The following is a 23568-nucleotide window of genomic DNA, read 5'->3' as shown; positions in this document are numbered from 1 at the left end:
GTAGTAGAAATCTATAATAATAAATTATATAGCCTATACATCCTTAAGAATATGACACTACTGCTTTCTTTTTATTTCTTATAAAACCGGTCATTTAACCAGTGCATGGTAGATTTAGTGTTGAAAAATCTTACTAAATGGGCTGATGAAATCTGACTCAAATTCTACTGCCATCGTATTTGAATGTCGCATACATATGCATTTACTACTGCTGCTGGGTGCATAAGAATTACCACAGACTGTGATCGACTAAAAATAAGATTTGTCGAACAACGATTCTCATCTAAAAAAATCCCACTGATGAAACGTGATTTGAGTTCTTCAGCCAGATGGATCTAATTTCAGCACCGAATACATATTCACCATGGATGCTAGGTGCGTAAAAATTACCATGGAAATTGTCCTTGCCGAGCTGAAAATAGTAAGATCGGCGCCGCAATTTATTTAACGGTAGGTCCGCCAGACAATTTTCCATAATTTGTCGCTAGCAAGCACCGTACACTTATTCACACTAATTACTCGTTTACAACGTCGCGTTACCCGAGAGCGTACGATACTTACGAATTAATATCGAAATAAAAATAAGAGGCGAACTAACAAAGCCGGAGTGCAACATTTTTTTCCAATGCAATTGCCCTAATTTCTTGCCTCATATCATTCCACGTCCACCGCGTATCAGCGGTGTAATTATGATAAATTGATCGTAAACGTATCAATCCTGATTATCACCAGCGACGCACGAAGAGTCTGATTTCAAAGAACCACCGCGGTGGCATATCGCGCTACATTACTTTTAAGTGATTAAAGCACATATACCGGCAGAAATCACATTTAACCTGGTTCTCCCGTAAAGAAACAAGCGAGCAACCCCTTTTCCCTGCCGTACATACAATTGCCCAGGGATCGTCATGAGAAATCATTAAAAATTCGTTGAGCTCGATTACTTCCGAGGTACGACTTCGAAGAAAGTGCCGTCGACCCGTCAATTAAGGAGAAATCCCAAAGGAAAAAGAGTTAATTAAAAAATGCTAGGGTAAGACGACGATAGAATCCTGACGATCTGCGTTTGGAAATATTCGAACGATCGATCGGAAGTCGCGGCGGTATGCGCGCGTGGATGCCTGATAGGAATTCGCCCTCGAAAAGTGGCGTGGAATCGAAGACCGGTAGTAGGTGGCTGGAAGGAACACAGGCGGTGAACATGGCGTCGGGTTGTGCGCGCGTCGATCGACATCGTGGTCCAGGGTCGTGCATGCCCGCTTTCTCCGTTTTATGGACCAATCGCGCCGCGACCTGGGTGAGAAAATCAATAGACGTAGAAGCCGGAGGATGACGTCAGTCTGCAACCTGACGATCGACCGATGCGACGACGCGGGCGGCGCCGGCCAATTTCTACAGGAGCAATCAATAAATAAAGATATCCACGACGTCGGCATTTACCGTCTGCATAACTCTTCATTCCAATTTTACGGGAATATCCTGCCATTACTCGGTAGGAATCGAATTTGTTTCGCAATTGCACCCCCTATTCTAGAAAGGCTCTCTGTAACCAACCTCGAAGGCGCCGATGCCCGTGCGACGGGGCGGCTCTCGCTGTTTCAAGCCGGCGGTATTATCGGAAGAAATCTTATTAGTTCATCCAACTTATTAGACTTACCAACAAAAGGTTCATCCCGTGTTAAGGAATAAGTGCCTAAAGATGCACTGTTCGTTTCATACGGTACTTGAATATCTTTTCACAAGAATAAGGATAATTGACTTCATATTATAGCGTTCGCGTTTTAATTAAATTCGAAGCCTTGAGTCGTTCGGAAATTGACTGAACTGACGAAATTACTTTTAGTCAGGGTGGCTTATATGAGCAATACCGTTGACGTACGTCTATATTCTATGAGGAACCGTTCTGGGAACGTGACTGCGACATCCGGTCTCCGTCGTAAAATTCTTTCAAACTTTATGACTATCAGCTAAACATTATCTGAATTTGAATTTGTACCAGGAACATTTTTGCGAAGAGAATAACTGACGTTTTATATGTACAACGTAAAACGTTGCATTCAGTTATTATTATTAAAATCATATTTTCTGGAACATATTTTGACGCGTCCATCCATGCAGATTTCTCATTTCGTAATACGAGATTTATATCGACTGTTCTATGTATTTTTGAATATTATTTATGTATAATAGATGCATTTTCGTATGTGAACATTTTGTGTGTATGCATAAAAACCCGGAGTCTAGTTATAATTGAAGCGTTGAATCTACGCGTTCCGTTTTAAATGCTAAATATTATAATTTTATGCGCCACTAATTATGAAATTAATTAAACGTTGTTAGCATTTGTAATAGGAACGTTGTTTAATACGTGTAAATAATTTGCTACGTACTGAAATCTGGTTTAATAACACTTTAATTAAAGTTTGATGAAATAGATATAATTGCGGACGCTAGCGTAAACGCATAATATTGATAGAAAATATCAGCGAACGATTTTGTGTCCGGCTTAATGAAAACAATTGCTTATCGATTCAGGACGTTAATGTTTCATTAGCCTCATTCAGCTATGGTTCGACGAGAAGCAGAAAGATCAATGCCAAATATTTCTTTACTCTCCTTGTACAATTTATAACATCGAGATTTTTCTTCCTCGAGTTCATCCGTGAATTTTGATCATTTCTAAACTCACGGCGTTCGTATTTCATTGCACGGCGACGAATATTTTATTAACGCGTTCGTAACGAACTTAATTCGGCACAAAGGTTGAATTTATGCAACGCAATCTTTTCAGCATCAACCTTCCGTGAAGTTGCACCTGCATACTCTAATTTCAAAAGGAAAAAACGAACCCTGGAAGCGTGTTGTAGTTTCCTCGTAACGATCCGCGTACTCCGTAAGTGTTAGTGCGAAAATACACGATCGGGCGACGTTCGCGTTTTGCCAGTATATAAAAAAAAAGGAAGCCTGCAGCACAGGAGCAAGTCGATTCGACGCGCGTTGAGTAGGAAGGGTGAAGGCGCCACCTTCGATCGTAATTAAAAACTTTTCCTAATGCACAAACATAAATAGTGAATGGTTCAAAACCCCCAGATTAATTGATTTCGAGGATTCACGTGCTACATGTCATAAAATTTTTATGCAAACACGAGGACCCTTAACAAATAGACGATCATCTTCTGTTTCGAATAACTCCACAGAAATGGATGAAAAATATCACAGACGAAAACATTAATTCGAATGTGGAAGTGCAGAGTTACTTACATTTTCTAGAATACCAAGTCTCGTCCTAAATGCAGTTATTAAAAATTGCTAAGCCTCGACGAGTGTTCTCGCACAATTTCAATATTGAACGAGTTAACAGCGGAACATTTTATAAAGTGAGAAAAATACGATACGCGGGAATCGAGAAAAATCGGTGCCTGACTAAGAGCGTACACATCTACTGTACACTCCAGGCAGAGTAGATGACACAGAGGGAATTAATTCGCGGCGTAGACAATGTCAGGGGTTCGCGATACGTTGCATGACGCATCGCGTACGAACCACCGACAGCTACTACAATAGCGGCTGGTTTCCGACGTTTATAACGAACGTGCTATTAGCGCGAGTGCGTTAAAGATTCACAATAATGCCTTTGACTCACCAGATACGTAGGCAGTGACGTGAAAACAGCTGAGATCCTCCGGCCATACTGGTTCAGGTTCCGCGATGTTCCCCCAAGACGACGTGTCGACGCGTCGCAACGCGCGAGGGCAATTTTACTTGATCCGATCGATTACCAAACACGCCGGCAGCCACGGCTCTTTTCCTTCTTTCTCGGCGTTCGGTGCAGCCTGTCAAAACTATGCGGTATTGACGTTTTTCAATCTGTATTGAGTCTGTTTCCTTTGTCAATACATAATAAATATTTGTACTACTGCCTCGCGGAACGGTCTAATACTTTCAGTCCACCGTTCACCGCGAAAACGAATCTCATCGCGATATTGTTCTTATCGATACACGATAATTCGAATCGCACGTGGCTCCTTACGCGGGAACATTTTCATATTCAATTTCCACACTGAATTAAACCGCGTTATGCATCTGACATTATAAAAGAATAGTGAATACTCGTTTCAACTCGTATTGCTTTATCGTTTATTATACGTGTAGATTACATACGAAACGTGTATACAAAATCACGTCTTCTCGAGACGGATGAAACAATGGAAAGTATAAATTAAATCTTAGAAAAAATTCATACTAGATAGAAATCAGCTTATACAGGCTATCGCACTCTTAATAACCGGGTTTAACAACCGGCAGCGGCCTTGAAGCGGTTGCTAACATCTTTCCAATTAATGATGTCAAAGATAGCCTTCACGTAATCGGGTCGAACGTTCTTATATTGCAAATAGTAAGCGTGTTCCCAAACGTCGATTCCAAGGAGCGGCACCAAGCCGGTGGTAGCTTGCAGGGGATCTTGATTAGCACAAGTAGCTATCCTTAATGATTTCGATTTCGGGCAATAGCCGAGCCAGCCCCAACCAGAGCCTTGGATCGCAACCGTGCTCTCGGACAATTGTTTCTTCATTTGTTCCAAGCTGCCGAAGTCCTCCTCAATCTGCTTAACGAGCGCGGCTGTAGCAAAAATGATTTATTAACGTCTTCGCACGAGAATTGATCATGTTCTGCGTACCATCTGGTTTGCAACCGCTCGGCGAGAGATTGCACCAGAAGATCGAGTGATTTAGGTGACCGCCTCCGTTGAATTTAATAGCTGGCCCCAAAGCGATCTGTGTATTAACGTCACCCTTGGCGGCGGCTTCTTTCAATTTCTCCTCGGCCACGTTTAGATTGTTCACGTAAGTCGCATGATGCTTCGAATGATGAAGCTGCATAATCTCAGCGGAGATAATCGGCTCCAATGCCTTGTAGTCATAAGGCAATTCGGGAAGGGTGTGCTTCGCCCTCGTGAATGTGTCTTTGCTAAAAATGGAAACATTGACAACTGATTGTCTGGTGCAAAAGTTCACTTACTTAGATTGGATCCCATTCATATTTCATAAATAAAATTAATTTTTATTTTATCGATAATACGAACTATCTTAATTCCTATCTCATTTATACTTCGTTTTTTTTGTACCTTGCGTCTAAAATGTGATTAATCGTTGCGTTATTTTGGCTTTCGAATACACTGATATTCAAATGTCAAATTGACAAGGTGCTTATCTAATATATATCTACATGTCAAAGGTCAGACTAAATTTATATTGATTCATTATACATATTTTTATTTCACAAATTTTAAATATTCACTTGGAATGGCTACACTTCTGAAATTCCGTTTTTCATTATTATTTATGACAGACGTCAAAATATGAATTACTCAATTTACGTTCAATAAATAATTGGCATACAATTTAGAATATCTCTGAATGTATGTATAACTGGACTATATTATTAACATTGATTATTAATAACGAATGGATCGAATTATGTATATATGTTAAGAAGAAGGAGTCCATGTGATTTCTATTTTTTTAATAGTTCCTATAAATCTATTCCAACAGCTGTAAATATCAATTCTTCGTACGACGCGAATATACGATAATTGCAATGTTTTAAAGTAACAAAAGTAGCGTTTGTAGCATTATATGCTAGGTTAGAAATTATATAATATCAACTGTAAAACTGAATTTAAATGAAAAATATGAGAAACTTACATTGCGTTGGAGAACAAGACACGTTTCGCTGCGAACATTGTCAAAATGATAGAGGATCAAGCCGCCCCTTTGAATCGGTTCCACGAAAACACAGAAGTACGAGTTAGTACGAGTACGAACGTCGGCCGCGAACTTTATCGTACGGCTGCGAATACCTTAATGGCAAAGTATGCCGGAAAATGGCTCGACTACTCTGACTACCAACCTACACTAATATCAATTATATTACGTCACAATTTGATCTTCTTCCATTTGGTAAAACCAGAGATATGAAACAGTTTTTCCTCAAGGGGATTTCCGTAACAATGCCCGCTTCAGTGATCTCATAACTCACGAGGAAAACAATTTGTAAAGAATACATGTTTGCTTTATTACTTTGAGGAAAATTGCACAATTTATAATTCCACATTGTTTAATAGCGTTCTCTCTCTCTCAGTGATAAGAAACTTAATTTCTCTATATATGTTACGTTTGTACGTACTTGGAAGAGAGTAATGGGTAAAAGAAATCTCATGTTCCATACGTATAGGTATGCCGTTCGTTATTGTCATAAATAATCGAAGATATGTATGTGCCAGGAAATAGTTTAATTGCTTAAGTAATTACGTACACACTATACAACGATAATAATCGATTCTTAAGTAGAAAATATATTTTAATTGAATTATGCATAAATCATATGTCCTCCTCACTTCGTAAGGGTGAAAACGAAACTGAACATTATAAAGAGTAAAATTGGAATTGAAGACTTGGATTCCCTAAGAAAAATAGTAAAAAACGATGTTTCTCGAATACAAGAAGGATTGTATAAAATAGCAGTATAAATATTTTGTACATCTGTTCCTGAAAAAAAGAAAGAAAATAAGAAATACAATTTTTGCCGTTCCGTGATTCCCAAGCTCAGTCTGCGGTGTTTTTTTTTTTACTGAAATTAATATCGTTTTGTATTTCATATATAATTTACAGATATTTAATAAATCTAACAAATAGATTTCAGGTTTATTATACAATTAAAAGCACATTCCTCACGTATCAATAACGAATGTCGATTCGTCTCGCGATGAAAAACCAATACGTACATACAAATTATTGCACACATGATCGTGTATAAATCTAAACGTATGTGCGTCGCAGTGTACCATTATCGTGTATTAACATTTGTGTATTTACATAATAGAAAAGGGATAGCCCTAACTATTATTACTCCATTGTTATTTACGATCATTGTGATTGCTTGAGAAGATCTAATGAGATGAGCTACTATCGGTGTCTCAACGAATTTACAAAAAGCCATTTAGAAATGTTCGAAGCACTCGTCTGTTACAATGAATATATATATATGAATTTTGTTATAATGAATAATTATTAAGAAAATTTCACGTGGTTTACTCGCGAGAAAGAAACGTTCCAACTATCTACCCTTTTATTCCGCGTTACTCTGTATACACATATTCGTACGTAATCAAATGTCGTTTTCATGGCATTAACGTGACTCGAAAAACACCCGAATTGAAATTCGTATTTACAAGTACGTTTGAGAAACACGCCGATTCATAGAAAATAATATATACCGATTATCAAATGAACCAATATGAAATTAAAATTGATTTCAACTTACATTTCGCAGCAAGTCACGCTAAGCGTTTTCGATCATATGTAACAAGCGTTATATATATAAAATCGTCCTAGAAAACCTGTTCATTCAGGATCGCTTTGTAACGTTTCACCATTAGTTAAAACTAACGCGTCGTCATCGGCTTCATTATAATCGAGAGAAAGGATGCTCTCCCGCCTCTTCTTCTTGTGTGTCCTTTCATCGTCACTACCTGCTGCACTTTTTTCCCTTTTGGTCCTATCCCTACCCCTAGTTATTCTAGATAGCACCTCTTCCCCGTTAGTTTTACTGTTACTCCTATTATGACTTTTGCTTCGCAATATCCTTTTGGTATTACGACTCTCTTCCTGTTCCTCGTCCCTATCACTTAATTCCTCGTTCTCAACTTTGATAATCAAAGCGGCCGAGTCACTCGAGCTTTCGTCATTATGATCCGCTTGATTAGGTTTCCGTTCAATCCGTTCTGTTCGTTCGGAACCCGATAATTCACACTGGGGGGACGACAACGGTGGAGTCCTAGCACCTTTGCACACATCACTATCTTCTATAGACTTCGAAGTCTTCATTTCCGGCATGGAACTCTCTTCCGACTCCTCCTTCTTAATCGGGGGTGTATGCGGAGACAGACCGTTCGTCAAATTATTTTCACTCGAATTCGCTTTCAGCGCTGCGTTCTCTTGTTGCAGCAACGTGACCGACTCGCGTGCTTTGCGAAGCTCCTGTTGCAAGAAATAAATTGTGCTCTGCATCCCTTCAACGTCCTCGTCCAAATCTTGCAGGAATTCGTCCAATTCTGCAACAGAAGCATAAAAAAAATGCATGTAGATTTAGTGTCAAAGCTGTTAGTTTGACATACAAGAGGGAGAGCAATACCTGATTGTGATTTTTTCATTTCTTCACTGAAACTTCTTTGTAGGGCGAGATCTCCCTCCAACTTCGCAATTCGTCCGCTAGCTATCATTCGGCCCAGGTCTTCGTTCTCTTGATACAGCAACCTACATTTTGCCATTAATCTCTTACCGGTGTTGCTAAAAATAAAAACGGTGTAAAAACATGCTTAAAATTCTTTTATTTAATATCGTAAATCAATACCTACCTGTCGGGTGTAAATTTCCACGCGCTGAGCTCATTTTGAGTATCTTCCAATTTAGCTTTAGTCGTGACAAGTTCTTGCCGTAATTTCTGAATCAAAATATTAACAGCTGGATCTAACAAAGCAGATCTTAATGCCGCGGCGGACGGAGCGTGAGCAGCTTTCATTTCAGCAATCTGATTCTAAATAAATACAGATTACACATAGCACCGTTTCAATCTCTGCTTTGATTGTCTTATGAAAGAAGATACAGCAGAATCTACATACAATATATTCTTGTAACTCTTGTTCTTTCGAAGCAAGCCTCCTGACTAAAATCTTCTCTCTATGAGATGCTTCTGCATGTTGCTGCCTGTATTTGCTTTCAGACTCTCTCAACGAGGATAGTTCACCTATAAAAAAAATTGACACCGTTCCCTCTTTTAATTAGAACTTCAATTTCTGAAGCTATCTATGTGTTTCTTTTATTTGTTTCACGTGTCATAATTATTCGAGACGCTACCGCGTCCCTTGATCAATAAGTACCTCCTTTTACTTCACGATTTATAAGGTCAAATTTCAAGAAACAAAATTTGTTTTCATACACAGATTTTTCTGAGATAATCTCTGTGCATCTATTTTCAATTATTACATCCATACAAATCATTCTGAGACACATAGAGGGCTTGAAACCTTAAAATACATATACATACAATACAATGGCACAGAATACTCTGTACATATCTTTCTCTCCCTTCCTTTTAAACAATTGATAACTGTATATTTTTGGTGAAATAAAGCATAGTGGTGAGAAATCTACTACATAACGTTTTACCCTAAGTGCACATAAATAAAATATGTTCTTTTTTTCTGTATGTATGTACGTGACATTGACTGCCTGACAATTGACATTTTTTTTTAATTAGCTCATACTTTGAGTTTGGAGTCGTTGCATCGTGCCATTTGTGAGATTCTCTGTGCTTCCACCGAGACCAACAGTAGACGTTAGACTTGTCTTCCATAAGAATCGACAGACTACATGTAGCCACAGGCGTCGTCACAAGATGACCTCCCGGCCTCATTCGATTGGGTTCGTAATCATTTTCAGGTCGGTACTTGGACACGAGGGAGTTCCGGTGCAGGTACAATTGCATGCATGAATCGTGTTCGTAACGGGACTAGACGGGAGCGGATGTCTAGGGACGTGATCAAAATTGTTCAATTTCATCAGATATATAAATCTAAATATAAGACGATATTAAAGATATGTAGATACGGACAAAGAGACTGTTAGGGTTGGATAAAGCAGCTGGAATTTCAGATTGTAACTGCATCAATTAAAGGTATTCGTACTTCACCGAGACTTAGGTTCACGCACCGCTGGCACAGTGTTTTGTGGGGCCAAAGATGAGATAGGGCCTCTCTGTTTTTACTCTTCCGAGCGGTATATTCAGAGCCAGCAAGGATGTTGTATCTGAATCAATCCTCGGAAAGTTGGAAACTCGATATCCAATGTACACAAACACACGTTCACTGGCCTGTTTCTAGCGGCGCGGCCCTACTACACCGTTAGAATGATAGGTGGTACACTGTCACGTCACTTTAATAGGGCTTATGTCAAAAGCAAGCTGTGTGCGTTTATTACAATGAGATTAATGATTCATAATGAACACATTTTTCGAGGAAACCTTGCCATATTCTCTTCTTGTCACACAATATCACTTGTTTATTCTTTCGATATGCACTTTGCCTGCGGCATTAAGTGATTTTTTTTTAAATATCGATAATACTGACGATGGAATTATGCATCGTTCGCATAATGTAATTATCAGATTCTCGGCGTACTTATGTGGTGTACCGTCACATCACTTTAGCTCACCGACAAAAATTTCAAACACTGTACATACTGGCGTTAATTCGATTGCCCGCACTACACATCACAAATGTAGTTTGTTTCTCTCGTTTCCGAAATATTACAATATTACTATCACTAGCCTTTACCCATTATCGTCTATCGTATCGAATTCTATCCAGTACTCCGGATAGATCGATCTTTCTACAATTCCAGTAGACGTGATAAAACGCTATTCGTAAGAGAATTTGCCCTATCTTATTTAGGTACGAAAAAAGTCAGCGATACTTATAAGAAACTTAGCATTATCATTACATCCTAAACACAGTAAACTAATATAATATGCCCTGATCTTAGTGTCCCTAGAAGAGTCTTGTCTTTTGTTTCATACGAAAGACCGTTGTGTTCTGGCATTCATAAATTCGCTTTAAGAAATGTGGTGAGTGAGGTGGTCTCACTCAAGTGATCTCAGTACCTTCCTGGGCTGCCGCCTGGGCCTCTAGACACTCCACATATAAGTCCTGTTCATGCCACTTGGCTGCTAGCTCCTCCTTTGTCATGCTGTCCAGTTGCTGTTCAGTCAGCTTCAACCGCCGCGGCTGCCTAGGAGAATGCGGACTGCTCGGCTTCCCCGCAGCACCATTGCTTTGCGGGCTCCTCGGCGAAGATGGTCCAGCTGACTTTGCGTCGTTGCTCTCCTCGGCCATGTTATTAAAACAATGCTTTACGCCCTACGTGAAATTCTGATGGCTCTGCCTCTTCTTTAGCTGTTCAATTGCAACAAGTGCGTCGATATGTTGCCAGTGCCAGCACACATCTGCCTGAAAGAACGGAATACAAATATATTAAAAACGTATTATTACCGATTAACTTAATATTAGCGAGACATTTTTCGGTATTTTTTTCGCGCGGTATCGAGACAATTCAGGTTATACGTTCGTGGTATATCTTACTGTAGGCACGAACTTGGAATTAATCTAATAGCATCTAAATATTTGCTGTGAGAGCTTGATTGGAAACAGACGAATGCGAAGTAAGTAGCTATTGTTAGAACCGATGTGTGAGTCGACTCCATCTCCATACGTACATATAATTCTTCTACACATGTTATTTACAAGCAGCCACTTTTCATAAACGTTCGATCCACTTGTTGTTACGTATCGGAGTGAAATTCGTTTTCGGACGTGAGCACTGGCACCCGGCTTTTAGGGCATGGAGCGTGATCGACTAAAGGTCACGTGGCGCGTTTAATGTTTTATTGCGACACGCAGAGTTAGGGAATGTAAGATCCAGTTATCTATAGTTGAAGGGAACATTGACGCCATTATGTCGACATGTCTGCCATGGACGAGAATTTCGCGGTATATAAAGAGACATGATCTTTCGACTCGTTTGATCCTCGAATGTTACCTAAACCATTTGCGCGTACGATTTGGAAGATGAATTTAAAGAATGCGTGCAAACGCGGCAACGTAAGAGTATCTGTCCAGATGGTTAATTTCATCTTATCGTTACGACAGTTTCCTGACACAAAACGTTGACGACTTTCTATCGCATAGCTGAACATAGCAACGCTTCCGTTTCGTTTACGTACATACCTGATCTAACGGTACGCCTGCCGTCCCATTGAAAATTGCTTGTATATCCAGTATTCGGTATAACGTGAAACGATGAAACACGACACCATGTATGTACGTGTACGCACGCACACGTAGGTATACGTGCGTATACAAATGTAACTTCGTAGTCCCTCGTAGACAAGTAGAAGTGTTCGTTAGCAGGTTTCACGATTGATCAATCGGCAAAAAAAAATAAATATGTTACACACATAGAGTTCGCCCCAACGTCCCGCGCATTCCAGAGGCAACGTCAATACGCGCACATGATACACAGACGTGTCTCTCGCTACCCTACGAAAACCATCCCACCACGGGCTGACATGCTAATGCAAACTAATCATGGGCAATGATTACTCTCGACTCCCGACTCCCGACCTCGCTCTCGCGTGCAGAATGGCTAAAGAAACGAATGGCAGCGCATGCTCCGATCGCGATATCGTCCAACTACGCTGACACAGAAATGCTTTTCAAATAAACAGAATGTAGAAAGTGGAGGGACGAAAAATGAGCTAGGAGGCTCGTAGTCTCGTAGAATCGTTACCAATCACGCTCCTCGAATGTTCCTCGCACTTATCGGCAATTTCATTAATGCACAATTCTAATCCAATGCTACATGAGGATTACGTATACATATACTTCAAATGTCATATTCACAAACTTCTGCATTTACTTATTCTTATTATTATTATTTACTTGCACGTAGATCATCGTCAAGTTCTAACTGATCTACATAGAACAATTTAAGATGGCGCATTATGACCGTCACTTTCAAAATGCGCCTAGCGATGGTACAAAAAAATTGCATGCAAATCGATTTTCACTTGGGTTATTCCTAAACGATGTGCATGTATTTTCCTCGAATTGTTACAGCAGGTTTATTTACATACTCTAGTAGTAAAATATGTTCGAATCTTCGTTTAAAATTATTTAAATATTGAAATTAAAATACTGTCTACCAGTTAAATAATATTGATAAGGAATATTCATTCTTTCTAGAGAATGACGTCCTTCGGTTTCGCCGTGCTTCCAGTATTTATCTTTGACTGTACAGAATTCTGATTGATAGGTATCGCTTTCGAGATTTTCGTGGGTTGTTTTAACAATGACAAGCGATTGTTTGTGAACTCCGGTTTCGGAGAGTAGACGGTTTGTTGTGAAGGAGATGGGACTTTCTTTGTTGATATTCTAAAATGAAGAGTACATTAAATAAGCCCTTGGTTCACGTAACAATTACTACTCACTGGCTCTTTTATTACCATGTAATGATAAGCCAGTGAGTAGAAATTGGGACGTTGTAAAGCAAAAGGATCAAACCTGAGGTTTGTATCGACCATAAGATTTGGTCTACTTGTGCTGCGTCTTGCAGATAATTTCTGCCCTGAAGATTTCAGCGATGTGGTCGAATTCGTAGGCGAAGGACTATACAAGCTATTGCGGCGAGGTTGCAAGCAGGCTTGTGGAAGTTTCACGCTTAATCGCGTCGTTGATTTAGAACGCGTCAGATCAGTCTTAGGTTGATTAGTTGGCGTTACGTTTCCCGAAGCTTTTCTCGTTTGCTCGGCTATTAAGTGGCTTATTTTCGATACCGGTTTGATGTTCGAGATCGTGCCCGATCGAGTTGGTTTGTAAGGACCGACGAGCACAGTCGGCGACACGTTCGCTGGCGCCGATTTTACAGACGCATTGTCGTTGTCTAACGTGATAACAAATTCGTCAATACCTCGCTAAATGTCATACTTCGAAACGTTTACCTTGATTAGGCGATAAGTCATGTGTCATTCGACGTTCGAGCATTGGTTTCTTCACGACCAGCATTTGAAGAGCCTTCTCTAAATTTTTCTGAGCGCCGACAATGTAATCAGCCACGTTTGCAGGATCTTCGTTTTCATGCAAGTATATTTGTCCTATAGAAGTGTACAATTCCAGGACAGGAGAACTCGTGACTTTCGGCGGTGATGGTCGTGGCTCTGTGTCGATTTCGATGTCCCAAGTTTTTTGACGCTTAAAGGTAGGTGTGTTCGATGGTACAGGAGACACGGCGCAGTTTATAGACGAATTTGAATTCGTTCTCGCACTTTGAGTTTCAAGCAAATCCTACCGCATGAATAAAAATAATAGATGAGAGACGTAAATTTGAATGTTAAAAAAGAACGAGTACTCACTTTCACAATGTTGTTAGTTGTATGAAGACGTATTTCCGGTTGCGTGTGACTTCGAATCATTGCGATATCTTTTTTCGAGGTATTAAGTCTATTGGACAGATTGTTCAAAGAGTTATTTAAGTTATTCTCTATATTACGATTCACGTCTGGTTCGCATGTAATTGTGTCAAATAATCTGTACGAGACATCGCGTAAGACCCGAGTAACGTCCTTTGACAAACGAGGCAAGAGATTGCTACCGGTCTCTTCTACCTTCTGCACGATATTGTTATCCTAGAAACGTGAATTTACTTTTAGAGGATTCCTTAATAATATATATATTTGTAAAGCAGTTTCACGCACAATATTGGCAGTGGGTCCGGTGCCACTGACGCTCCAAAAGGATGCCTCTTTGACGTGGTCAGGCTTAGGACACTGGCACGTGATTTCTCCTAATTCTAAAACCGCTTTCATGTTAGAAGCATCGCATTCGATTGCAATTTTCAGCGTTCCTTTCTGTTCCAACGCGTCGCTATTAATTTCATTCTTGTTTGGAACAAGTGGGTCATTGTGCTTCTCGAACGAGACCAGTTTGAAACCGATCGCTTGCAAGAAACTCGCCAGGATCGGCACGTCCAACTTTGCCGGACGTTGAACGTCGCGCATTTCTTCATCCCCGTGCGCGTTTATCCATTTGAGCACCCACTGATAAAACTTTCGCTGCGCGTTCGCTTGAAAAGCGTTTTGATTACGCGTACTAACATCCATCGCAATTACTGAAGAACACCGTACGAAAGGGACACGAACGAACTGTCGACTTTATGTTCGAAATTTTTTTTCCGGTAACCGAAATTATTTCATATTCAACGTGTACATAACAATGTTTTCGATTGGCTCGATTGTCGACATTCGAAATAGAAAAAAAATAGAACGTTAAATCTTTAAAATGGACACCGTTCTATTTTCTCATCTGTACGTTTACTTTTCTTATAGAAAATTTAAATTAATCTTCAATTAGATTTTCCTAGAATCAAAGAGAATATATTTTAATAGATAAAATATGTTTCCTGTCATAGCATTTGTTTTGATATCCAGTAGAAATCTTAAGTAATAATTTGTGTTACTCCTGCTGTAATTCTTTTTGGCTGGATTTATATATAGTCGCTTCTATTCAAGCTCTTTTAAGTACTTTTTAGTATGTATACGAAATAAAAGTTGCATTCTTCTCGTGGAGATTTAACCATTGTATGAATAATATAAATTGTGTATGTTAATGTATGTAATCTATAAAATACTTTCGTACATTGGGAATTCTTAGGTTAAGGTCTAAGAATAAATAAGCCGCACGGAAAATTAATTTTCTTGGTAATTTATTGATAGACTGCCAATTTGATGAGATTTCTATGAAATTCGTTTATAACTGCTTGTATGAAATTATTCAGAATATCAAAAGCTGCATGTTTAAATATTTAAGATGTTGCATAAAAATCCGCGGTCTATTTGTTAAAAATCGTCTTGAGCGTAAGCTTGTATCTTTTACATTTCAGAGTTATTAAATAACTGCTTTAGGAATGTTAGGAATACGAACAATTACTGTAATAGGTGCTGCTGTATCTTTAAAGCTATTACCACAAACTGTTCTTTTACATAAATACAGGCAATTTCGAGCCAGATATGGGTGAGTGTAGAAGAATCAGAAAGAAAAATGATAAGAAGTCGTTTATTTAAGCTTCCATTAATTTTGTAAAACTCTGAAAACAGTTATGATAGCAACGAAGTGCCAGTTCAGGAGGATATTAAAGAGAGATTTGAGCAAGTACTGGATGACATGTCTCTACCTCAAGATAAAAGAGAAAAGATTCAACTCTTTAATGTTTACGACATAGACACATTCCACGCCGGAGCATTTTGGTCAAAGTACGGTGGTTTAATTGGGGTCCCAGCGAACTTTGAGTACACGGATCCTGAAAATGTAACTGACCGAACGATATCCTTCCAAAATGTACAATACGTTTATGACATAGACGCTGGGAGACAGTTTCGAACGTCTTTGGTCCTCTCGGAGAACGCACAGAAATTTGCAATAGCCCGGAAGGTATTTGCGCTTTCGGAGTATGATTTGGTTTTCAAGGCAATGAACATATTTACAGACGTTTGGATCGGGCTAACGGCTTACAGTATTATTAGCAAGCGATCTAAGACTATTAAAAAAGAAAAACATCTAAAGTTCATTTTGATGGGAGTCATTGCCGTCGCGGTCTATGTCATGTGGCTCTTTTCAAGGGATGCTTTGGACGATCAGAGAGAAGTTTCAATCAATAAAAAGATAATTGAACTTGGTCCCAAGTACGTCGAAGGCGGTGTCGAATATTATGAGAAGTTGTCGAGCAGGAACAAAGCTCTGAGAATTCTTTTAGGACGTAAAGGCACATATCTATTTAAAAATAATGGTAACGAAACCTCTTGGTTCCATAAAAAACGATCGACAATTACGAATCAAATAGAATTCTTTAACATAAAATTGCGAAGTCTCCAAGTAGCGTGAATCCTGTGAAACTGAAACGATGATAATAAAATTGTTAATAGATTCACTCTCAGTGGTATCTTCTTTTTACGTTTCTTTACCGATTTCATTTATTGTTACATGTTAATTACATAATTTATATACATGTTAAAAGTACATATTGTTTCTAAAGACATTCACCTTTATTTTAAATTAAACCGTCTATGTACCTGTGAAATTTCTGCAGTTAAATAAAAAATTGTAGGATAACACAGATATTCACGGCTTAATAGCGACTCTTGAACGATAACTGTGTATTCTAATAATGAATTTATAAATGGTTATAAAAGTTAATAAGAACGTGGCATGCTTACGGATGAATAGTTAGTATTCGTAATAGAATATATTTCGTATTTTTATATACTACAAAGCACAAGGTAATCGCATTTAACGTTGCTTCTATCTGTAAATTGTGCAAAATTTTTTACAATACGTACTTTCTACATATCATGTAATCATACTCCTTGCAGAATACAATGTTCACTTTACGCTCAGCAAATAAATACAGTATACTTACAATCTAATATACAAAAGTACTTACACAATTTTTAAATATACAATATTTTCGACTATGTGAGACCTAAAGAACCGAGCTGAAACATTAAAAGATTCAGGTTTGAAGTCCAGATATTTTTGACAAGTGCAAATCTAGGAGGAACCGTGCTATATTCAAGAGTATGTAGCATTTGTTGGAATTCATGTTCTGATGAACGTATTTATTTTGATACTAGATGCTCTTGAAATTCGGTAAAAATTTGTAAAATCTTGTTACCAGTGTCAATTTATCCTCTTCTTTTTTGAGTATTTTCGCAGTTTGTTCTTGGTCGAATTTGACGACTGCAGCGATTACTCTAGCAAGCACCATAGTTTCCCTTCCCATCATGTATTCGAATAAGATGTTCCTAAGGTATTCGATCTCCGTTGAATCCTCCAACGTGTCGTGTCTCAGTTTGACTAATTTGCGGAGTTCAGCCAGCTCCCGCCTCTGAGCTGTTAACGTTTGTTGGAGCGTATGGAAAGAACCAGTGTTCGATTGTACAGCAGCCATCGCCACTCGCGAAGTGCTTTCCAACTCCTAATTAAAATTAGAGTTTCAATTACTTCTAATATCCAGCATAAATGATTTCCATTTGATTTACACAATTGCGAAACGGTATAATAAAATAAGACACAGCAAACAAAGTTTACCTGATTAGCTAAATCAGTTTGTACATCAGGCTGGAAAAAACATAAATGAAATTATAAAAAATGAAAAAAATAATAATTGATAACAGAAATAAAACTTAGAACGTATAACATGAAGTATAATGAAATAGCGTGAATTATGACAATTGTATTAACCAACCCTTCTCTCATTTCGCCATTCTCTCGTCAATTCATTGATCTCTTCCTCGTGTTTCGCTTCCAGCTTATCAGTTTTCTGTTGTATAATAGATTTCCATTTCTTCTCAATTTCCCTCATTTCGTCCGTGTGTTCCTTTTTTATTAACGTAATTTTCTCCACCAGCTGATTTATATCCTTTGACTTCTGTGACATCAAATTCTTATTTTCTAAGATCAGATTCTCGATTTGTTCGGACTTTGCTGTCAATTCTATTTGGAAATCTTTTAATTGCTCTTTATACTGTTGGATAAGATTCGACTCGTAGTTTTGCTGACGATCTAAACGGAAATATAATAGTTAGTATTTCGTAACAAGAAATATTTCTAAATTTTATTACTTCCTTAATTACCAAATCGTTTTTCCAATGCAGCATGCAACTCTTCTTCTTTATCATGTAACTGAGCTTGGAACTCCTTCACCAATTGTTTCAATCTCATACTTTGTTCCTCTTCGTTCGTTTTTAATTCGTCTTTCAGTTTATCTGCCTCACTCTTCAATTTATTATTAAGAATCTGCATTTGTAATTCCTTTGCTTGGAATGTAATTAACGCTTCATCTAACTGCGCTTCTAACTTCTTATTTTCTTCCTCTAAATTATCACCCTTTGTAATCAAAGATTCATTTACAACTTTATTACTATTTACATTTTGTATTTCATTTCTTAGCGCAGCATTGGAGCCTGTAAGAACTTCTATTTCCTCCTGTAATTTTGTAACTGTTTCTTGCAAATGGTCAACAGTCGACGGTTCTCTTTCTACGTCCTCGTCTATCGTTAAAGATTTTAATCTTTCTATTTCTATTAATAATTCCATATTCCGAGTATCTAACAATTTTAATTCCGCGACCTTTTCATCTACTGTATGTTTTAATTCCTCGACCTCCTTAGTTAGTCTCTCCTTTTCTATGTTTTCATGTTCCAGTTGAGATGATAGTTCTGTATTGGCGGCACTTAGTTTATCCAGTTCATTCTTCAATTCAGTATATTTAATGTCTATTTGTTCTAAATCGGAAATCTTAGATTCTAAATTATTCACATAAGATTGCAGCTTGGTATTTACATTTTCTAACTCCGTAATTTTGTTTTTTAAAGATAAGTGTTCGGTGATCAGTTCGTTATTTTGTGACTTCACTTTTTCTAGATGAACGTTTACCTCGTTCAAGGAACTTATTTCTAATTTTAAGTTATTCGCTTCTTCCTCAACAGCTTTTAGCCTTGCAATTTCATTGTTCAAAACTTCCAGATTGCTTACGAATTCTTTATTCTTCTCATCTACGTTTTTATAATTTTCTAAAGTTAAATTTAATTTGTTTACTTCGTTTCGCAAGTCCTTGTTTTCTTTTGAAAGATGCTCCTCAGTCCTTTCTGCTTCTTTCCTATACGAACTCAATTCTTCTAATTGAGAATTCAGTTTCTGACTGCTCGATTGTAATTCTGCATACAACGATGTAATTTGAGTGTTTAGATGATCTATACTTTCGTTTTGTTCATTCACACGAATTTCGTATGATTCAATTTCTTTATTTAATCGCGTATTTTCAGTTAATAATCGTTGATGATCGTTCTCGTAGTCTGAAACTTTTTGCTTTAGATTTTCATTTGTCTCATTTAGCTCTTGATTAGATTTCAAAAACTCGTTTTGCTTATCCTTTAAGTCCTTATTTTCTAAACTAATTTTATTTTGCACCAACTTCAACTGTTCTAATTCAGAACTAATAGTCAAATTATCACTTCTTAATGTTGTCAATTGGCAGTTTTCAGATTTTAATGCGTCTGTTTCGTTCTCTAACGTTTTCAATTGCTCTGTCAATTTTGCGTTTAAATCTTTTAATTCGGCAATCTCGTCGCTCGACTGTTGAATCACGGAATCCTGTCGCTGTTTAACAGCCTTTAAGCGTTTCAGTTGACCGAGTTTTGTCTGTATCGTATTTTTCAACGTTTCATTCGTTTCTGTAAGTTCACTAATTTCCTTTTCGTGGTTCTCGATTAACTTCGCATTATTTTCAGCCTCGGTTTGCAAATTATTTAGAGAACTCTCTTTATTTCGCAATTCCTCTGTTAAATTACTTATTTCGTTATCCCTATCGGATAAATATTCATTTAAAATCTTAACTTCTGATTGTAAGATGTTTATTTCCTGTTCTAAGTTACTACAATCAACACTTTCCGATTTTAATTTTTCAAGTGCTTCTGTCGTTTCCGTATATTTTTGTATGAACTCTTCCAATCTGTTCTTGGTACCGTGTGTTTCTTCAAGCTGCTGTTTCAAGTCACCTATTTCAGTTAAAAGTAATTCATTCCTTGCGTTAACGTCGTTGAGTTCATGTTTCAAAGCGTTCGATTCCATTGTTAAAGATTTCACTTGGTCGGACAAATTTGTCACATCGTACAGTTTAAAATTTAGATTATCAATCTCTGCTATAAGTTTACAATTTTTTGCATCCACTTCATCCTGCTTTTCCAGTTTCGTAGACATTTCTTTTAATCGTCGAGTAGATTTTTCCAATTCCGCTTCCAAGTTAGATTTAAGGCATTCAGTATCTCTCAATTCAATTTGTAATTGATGATACCTTTGCTTGAGCTCTTCGAATTCTTCTAATTTATTCTGTAAATCTTGCGTTTCATTATTCTTTCTAACACTACTCGCCTTCATGAACGTATCAAATCCATTTTTCAAGATAGAAATGTCATTATTAAGTTCCGTAAAATGTTCCATCGCATTACTTTTAATGAAAACGTTATCTTCCTTCAACTTACGGGCAGAAGTTTTGTAATAAAAAATACTTTTAATCAAATTATTCTTCTCTTCGCGAAGTGTACTGATGACAGAACTATCGGCTTGAAGTTTGTTTTTAAGATCAGAAATAATACTTTTACAAGATTGCAGTTCAGTTTGTAATCCTAATAATTCAGTGTTTTTATTCTCTAGCTCATTATGTAATTTAATTATTTTCGTATTGTCTTGCACCTTTTCCTTCAGACCTTTCATTTCCGCCTCTTGAACCAATAATTTCTCTTTCGCGTTTTCAAGTGCTGCCGCGTATTCGTGCACTTTCGCGCTATAACTTTCGCAGACCTTATCCCTATCGATTAAAGCGTTTCTCATATTTTCTAATTCTTTATCAAGGCTCTGTATAGTGGCTTGTAATTTTTGAACTGTAGTCTCCGCTTCCTTCGTCCTCTCCTCCGCAATAATCCTCTGTGCCTCCTGTTCACTCTGGAGTTCCGCGTATTTCATCTTACAATTTGAGAGTTCCATCGACGCCTTATCTTTATCAGTTTGATGTCCTTTAACAAGTTTCTGTAATTCGTCTAATTTAATCTTCGTTTCTTGAAGTTCAATCTCTTTCTCATCTAACTTACACTTTAAATTTTGATACATTTCATTATCATACGCTTTTGTACTATTTTCTGTATTCTCTTTATTAGAATCGTGATTTTCATCGTGAGATTTTGAACTCACTTTATCTTCTGCGCTGGTTAGTTTCTGTTGTAATTCTTGTTGCACAGGCTTCGCAACATTTTCATCTCTTTCGACGTCCACGTTATGAATGCTTCGTGCTGATTTCAATCTCTCTAATTCGATTTTATATTTATTGACGGTCTCACTCAGACTTTCCTTGGATTCAGTTACATGCTTCAAATCTAATTGCAGCTTCTTAATTTGTTCCTCCTTATCTTCTAATTCCCGATGTATCGAAAGTTTGTTTTCAGCCAGCGATATTACAGACTCTTCCTCCCGTTTCTTTAATATGATCACCTGATCTGTTAAATTCGTAATTTCTGCATGCGCATTGTTTAAATCTCTTTCTTTCTCCGTATAAGAATCTTTGAGTGTCTTGTATTCAGACTCCAATGCGTTCTTCTCCGCTAATAATTCGGTGAATTTGTCTTTGTTTCGCTTCAAGGATTCTTTGTATTTAAGAATAACATTTTCTAATTTCTTTAATTTATCTTTTAACTGCACATTTTCAAATAACAGAGGATTCTCATCGGTATTAACTGGTGATTCGGTGTTTAGGTCGATAAGATTCTCTTTCAAACTTTCCTTGTCAATATCAGACACCACAGTATGTAAATTTGGTCCATTTTGTAGAAGCTTGATCTGCAATTAAGAATCAATAACAACGAACGTTCAAACTCGATTTTAAACTTTCAAGACATTACCTTCGTGTTCAATGTATTTATTATATGATCTTTTTCCTCGATGTCGTTCCTCAGTGCCTCTTCCAAATGCGCTTTTGCTTGCTGCTCCAATTGGCATTGTTCCTTCAAATCAGCTATTCTCCTTAATACTTTATCTTGAGTTTCAACTAGCACCGACTCCAGTTTCGCTTTTACTCTCTCCAGTTCTCTGTAATGCGTTGCCAGGTCTGTGTATCTACCACGATACTTGTGATACTTTGCCTGCACTTTACGATACGCAGAATATATCTGATCCTTTGAAACTTTATCCAATTGTGAGCTTATATTTTCATCTATTTCACTAGCTGATTGATCTATATCAGACTGCAAAGGAAATTCGCATGATTTCTAATGTTTCAAACATAATTATTCCTGAATATCTTATAGTACCTGTAAATGATATAAATTGTCAGGGGTCTCATAAGTTGGGAAAAGAGATGATGTATCACTTGCAATGCTGCTAACAGACGATCTTCTAGACATGTCCATGGAATTTGACGTAGGTGATATCAGGTCAACATTTTGAAAACCATGTTTAGCAGGACTATTCTTTGGAGTCTCTGTAAACACGTATTCTCAGTACCTTCAAAATCTGTTAAGATATTGAGAACTTACCATCTCCTTCTTCCGTCAAACTAAAGTTCTCATTAGATGCAGACAATTCCTGCACTGAACTATTTGATAAAGCTGGAGATACGACTGCCTAAATTAAACGAATCCATTAATATAAAGAATATAGAAGCAAATTGGGTTTTAAGCCATCGTTCCCTTATATAGTTTCAAGAATATGAATGGAATTTATGTTTTAATTCAAGTGAAGTGTCAAACCTGTGCCAGTTGTTGCATGCTCGCCTGCAGCCTGGCAGGCGACTGTTTCATTTCCTCTGCGAGTTTGTCTTTGAACTTTTTGAACATGATGACGGAATTTCACGATATTACCCCGGGATCTTATTAAATTACACAAATCTCCATAGACGTGTTTACTTGGAATCAGGTTGGCATGTAAGACGATGAGAGTTTGAACGTATCTGAAGCATTATTCTGCGTCGTTCGTAGGTGCAATGTGAAAATGTAACGAAATCATTTGATTATCGATCTGATATCCTTTAATTCCTTACGATAATACTTTTTTTATTGCGATACCAAGTGTTTTGCGTGAGAACCATGTATACGTAGGCTACGTAGGCAGAGTTACTGTCATTGATATCGATGTTAGCAGATTGTTATCCTATGCGTAATCAGAGCGATGAGGTCAGATGAAGTGTAATTTATTGAACTATTAAAAGCTATTCATAAAACATTAATAAAATGAGGGATTTTCATTCAATATGATTCTGGTATTGTGCCCGCTTAGATTTATTTAAGAAAGTAAGAATCAGACAAAGTTAAAAGATGTATACTTGTTTGCTATTCACTGAACACTCGGTAGATGGT

The 23568-nt window shown here is 37.6% G+C and overlaps 6 protein-coding genes across 17 annotated transcripts in view; 1 reads left to right on the top strand and 5 right to left on the bottom strand.

The window, feature by feature from the left end:
• unc-104 (kinesin family member unc-104) overlaps positions 1-3749 on the bottom strand; it is a 30514-nt gene extending 26765 nt beyond the window's left edge. The window contains exon 1 of the mRNA XM_018037127.2: positions 3644-3749. The gene's annotated coding sequence lies outside the window, so the exon portion shown is untranslated. The remainder of the gene's footprint in view (positions 1-3643) is intronic.
• A 364-nt stretch (positions 3750-4113) lies between these two features.
• Sod2 (superoxide dismutase 2) lies at positions 4114-5918 on the bottom strand. Its single transcript, XM_018037152.2, has 3 exons — positions 5706-5918; positions 4679-4968; positions 4114-4620 (listed from the first exon to the last, which is right to left on the bottom strand). Exons 1-3 carry the CDS (start codon positions 5741-5743, stop codon positions 4292-4294), a joined length of 657 nt encoding a protein of 218 aa, XP_017892641.1. The 5' UTR covers positions 5744-5918; the 3' UTR covers positions 4114-4291.
• Positions 5919-6271: 353 nt separating this feature from the next.
• Positions 6272-12550, bottom strand: fl(2)d (Pre-mRNA-splicing regulator female-lethal(2)D). Of its 3 annotated transcripts, none has more exons than XM_018037148.2 (6): positions 11843-12550; positions 10720-11065; positions 8681-8805; positions 8417-8595; positions 8194-8348; positions 6272-8113 (listed from the first exon to the last, which is right to left on the bottom strand). In XM_018037148.2, exons 2-6 carry the CDS (start codon positions 10949-10951, stop codon positions 7404-7406), a joined length of 1401 nt encoding a protein of 466 aa, XP_017892637.1. In that variant the 5' UTR covers positions 10952-11065; positions 11843-12550; the 3' UTR covers positions 6272-7403. The 3 variants fall into 3 exon arrangements, with proteins under 3 accessions (XP_017892637.1, XP_017892639.1, XP_017892640.1); XM_018037150.2 differs by lacking the exon at positions 11843-12550 and adding an exon at positions 11332-11735; XM_018037151.2 differs by lacking the exon at positions 11843-12550 and having other exon boundaries at positions 9326-10813.
• A 914-nt stretch (positions 12551-13464) lies between these two features.
• Positions 13465-14845, bottom strand: LOC108632498 (uncharacterized). The gene is made up of 3 exons (XM_026819727.1): positions 14368-14845; positions 14026-14298; positions 13465-13957 (listed from the first exon to the last, which is right to left on the bottom strand). The coding sequence occupies exons 1-3, from the start codon at positions 14770-14772 to the stop codon at positions 13595-13597; spliced, it is 1041 nt and encodes a 346-aa protein (XP_026675528.1). The 5' UTR covers positions 14773-14845; the 3' UTR covers positions 13465-13594.
• LOC108632499 (transmembrane protein 177) lies at positions 13625-16601 on the top strand. Of its 9 annotated transcripts, XM_018037144.2 has the most exons (4): positions 13625-13717; positions 13790-13871; positions 15552-15682; positions 15766-16601. In XM_018037144.2, the coding sequence occupies exons 3-4, from the start codon at positions 15576-15578 to the stop codon at positions 16547-16549; spliced, it is 891 nt and encodes a 296-aa protein (XP_017892633.1). In that variant the 5' UTR covers positions 13625-13717; positions 13790-13871; positions 15552-15575; the 3' UTR covers positions 16550-16601. The 9 variants fall into 9 exon arrangements, with proteins under 9 accessions (XP_017892633.1, XP_026675529.1, XP_017892636.1 ...); XM_026819728.1 differs by lacking the exon at positions 13625-13717 and having other exon boundaries at positions 13767-13871; XM_018037147.2 differs by lacking the exons at positions 13625-13717; positions 13790-13871 and adding an exon at positions 14743-14846.
• A 4-nt stretch (positions 16602-16605) lies between these two features.
• Positions 16606-23539, bottom strand: LOC108632496 (golgin subfamily A member 4). 2 transcript variants are annotated; one of them, XM_018037137.2, is made up of 9 exons: positions 22963-23539; positions 22750-22837; positions 22525-22694; positions 22117-22458; positions 18301-22054; positions 17913-18229; positions 17756-17785; positions 17340-17642; positions 16606-17160 (listed from the first exon to the last, which is right to left on the bottom strand). In XM_018037137.2, the coding sequence occupies exons 1-9, from the start codon at positions 23047-23049 to the stop codon at positions 17137-17139; spliced, it is 5115 nt and encodes a 1704-aa protein (XP_017892626.1). In that variant the 5' UTR covers positions 23050-23539; the 3' UTR covers positions 16606-17136. The 2 variants fall into 2 exon arrangements, with proteins under 2 accessions (XP_017892626.1, XP_017892627.1); XM_018037138.2 differs by lacking the exon at positions 17756-17785.
• Positions 23540-23568: the final 29 nt, after the last annotated feature.

The sequence above is a fragment of the Ceratina calcarata genome, unplaced genomic scaffold (genome assembly GCF_001652005.2).
Source record: "Ceratina calcarata isolate Rehan_Ccalc_2016 unplaced genomic scaffold, ASM165200v1 scaffold157, whole genome shotgun sequence".
Lineage (NCBI taxonomy): Eukaryota > Metazoa > Arthropoda > Insecta > Hymenoptera > Apidae > Ceratina > Ceratina calcarata.
This window is presented reverse-complemented; position numbering and strand designations above follow the sequence as displayed.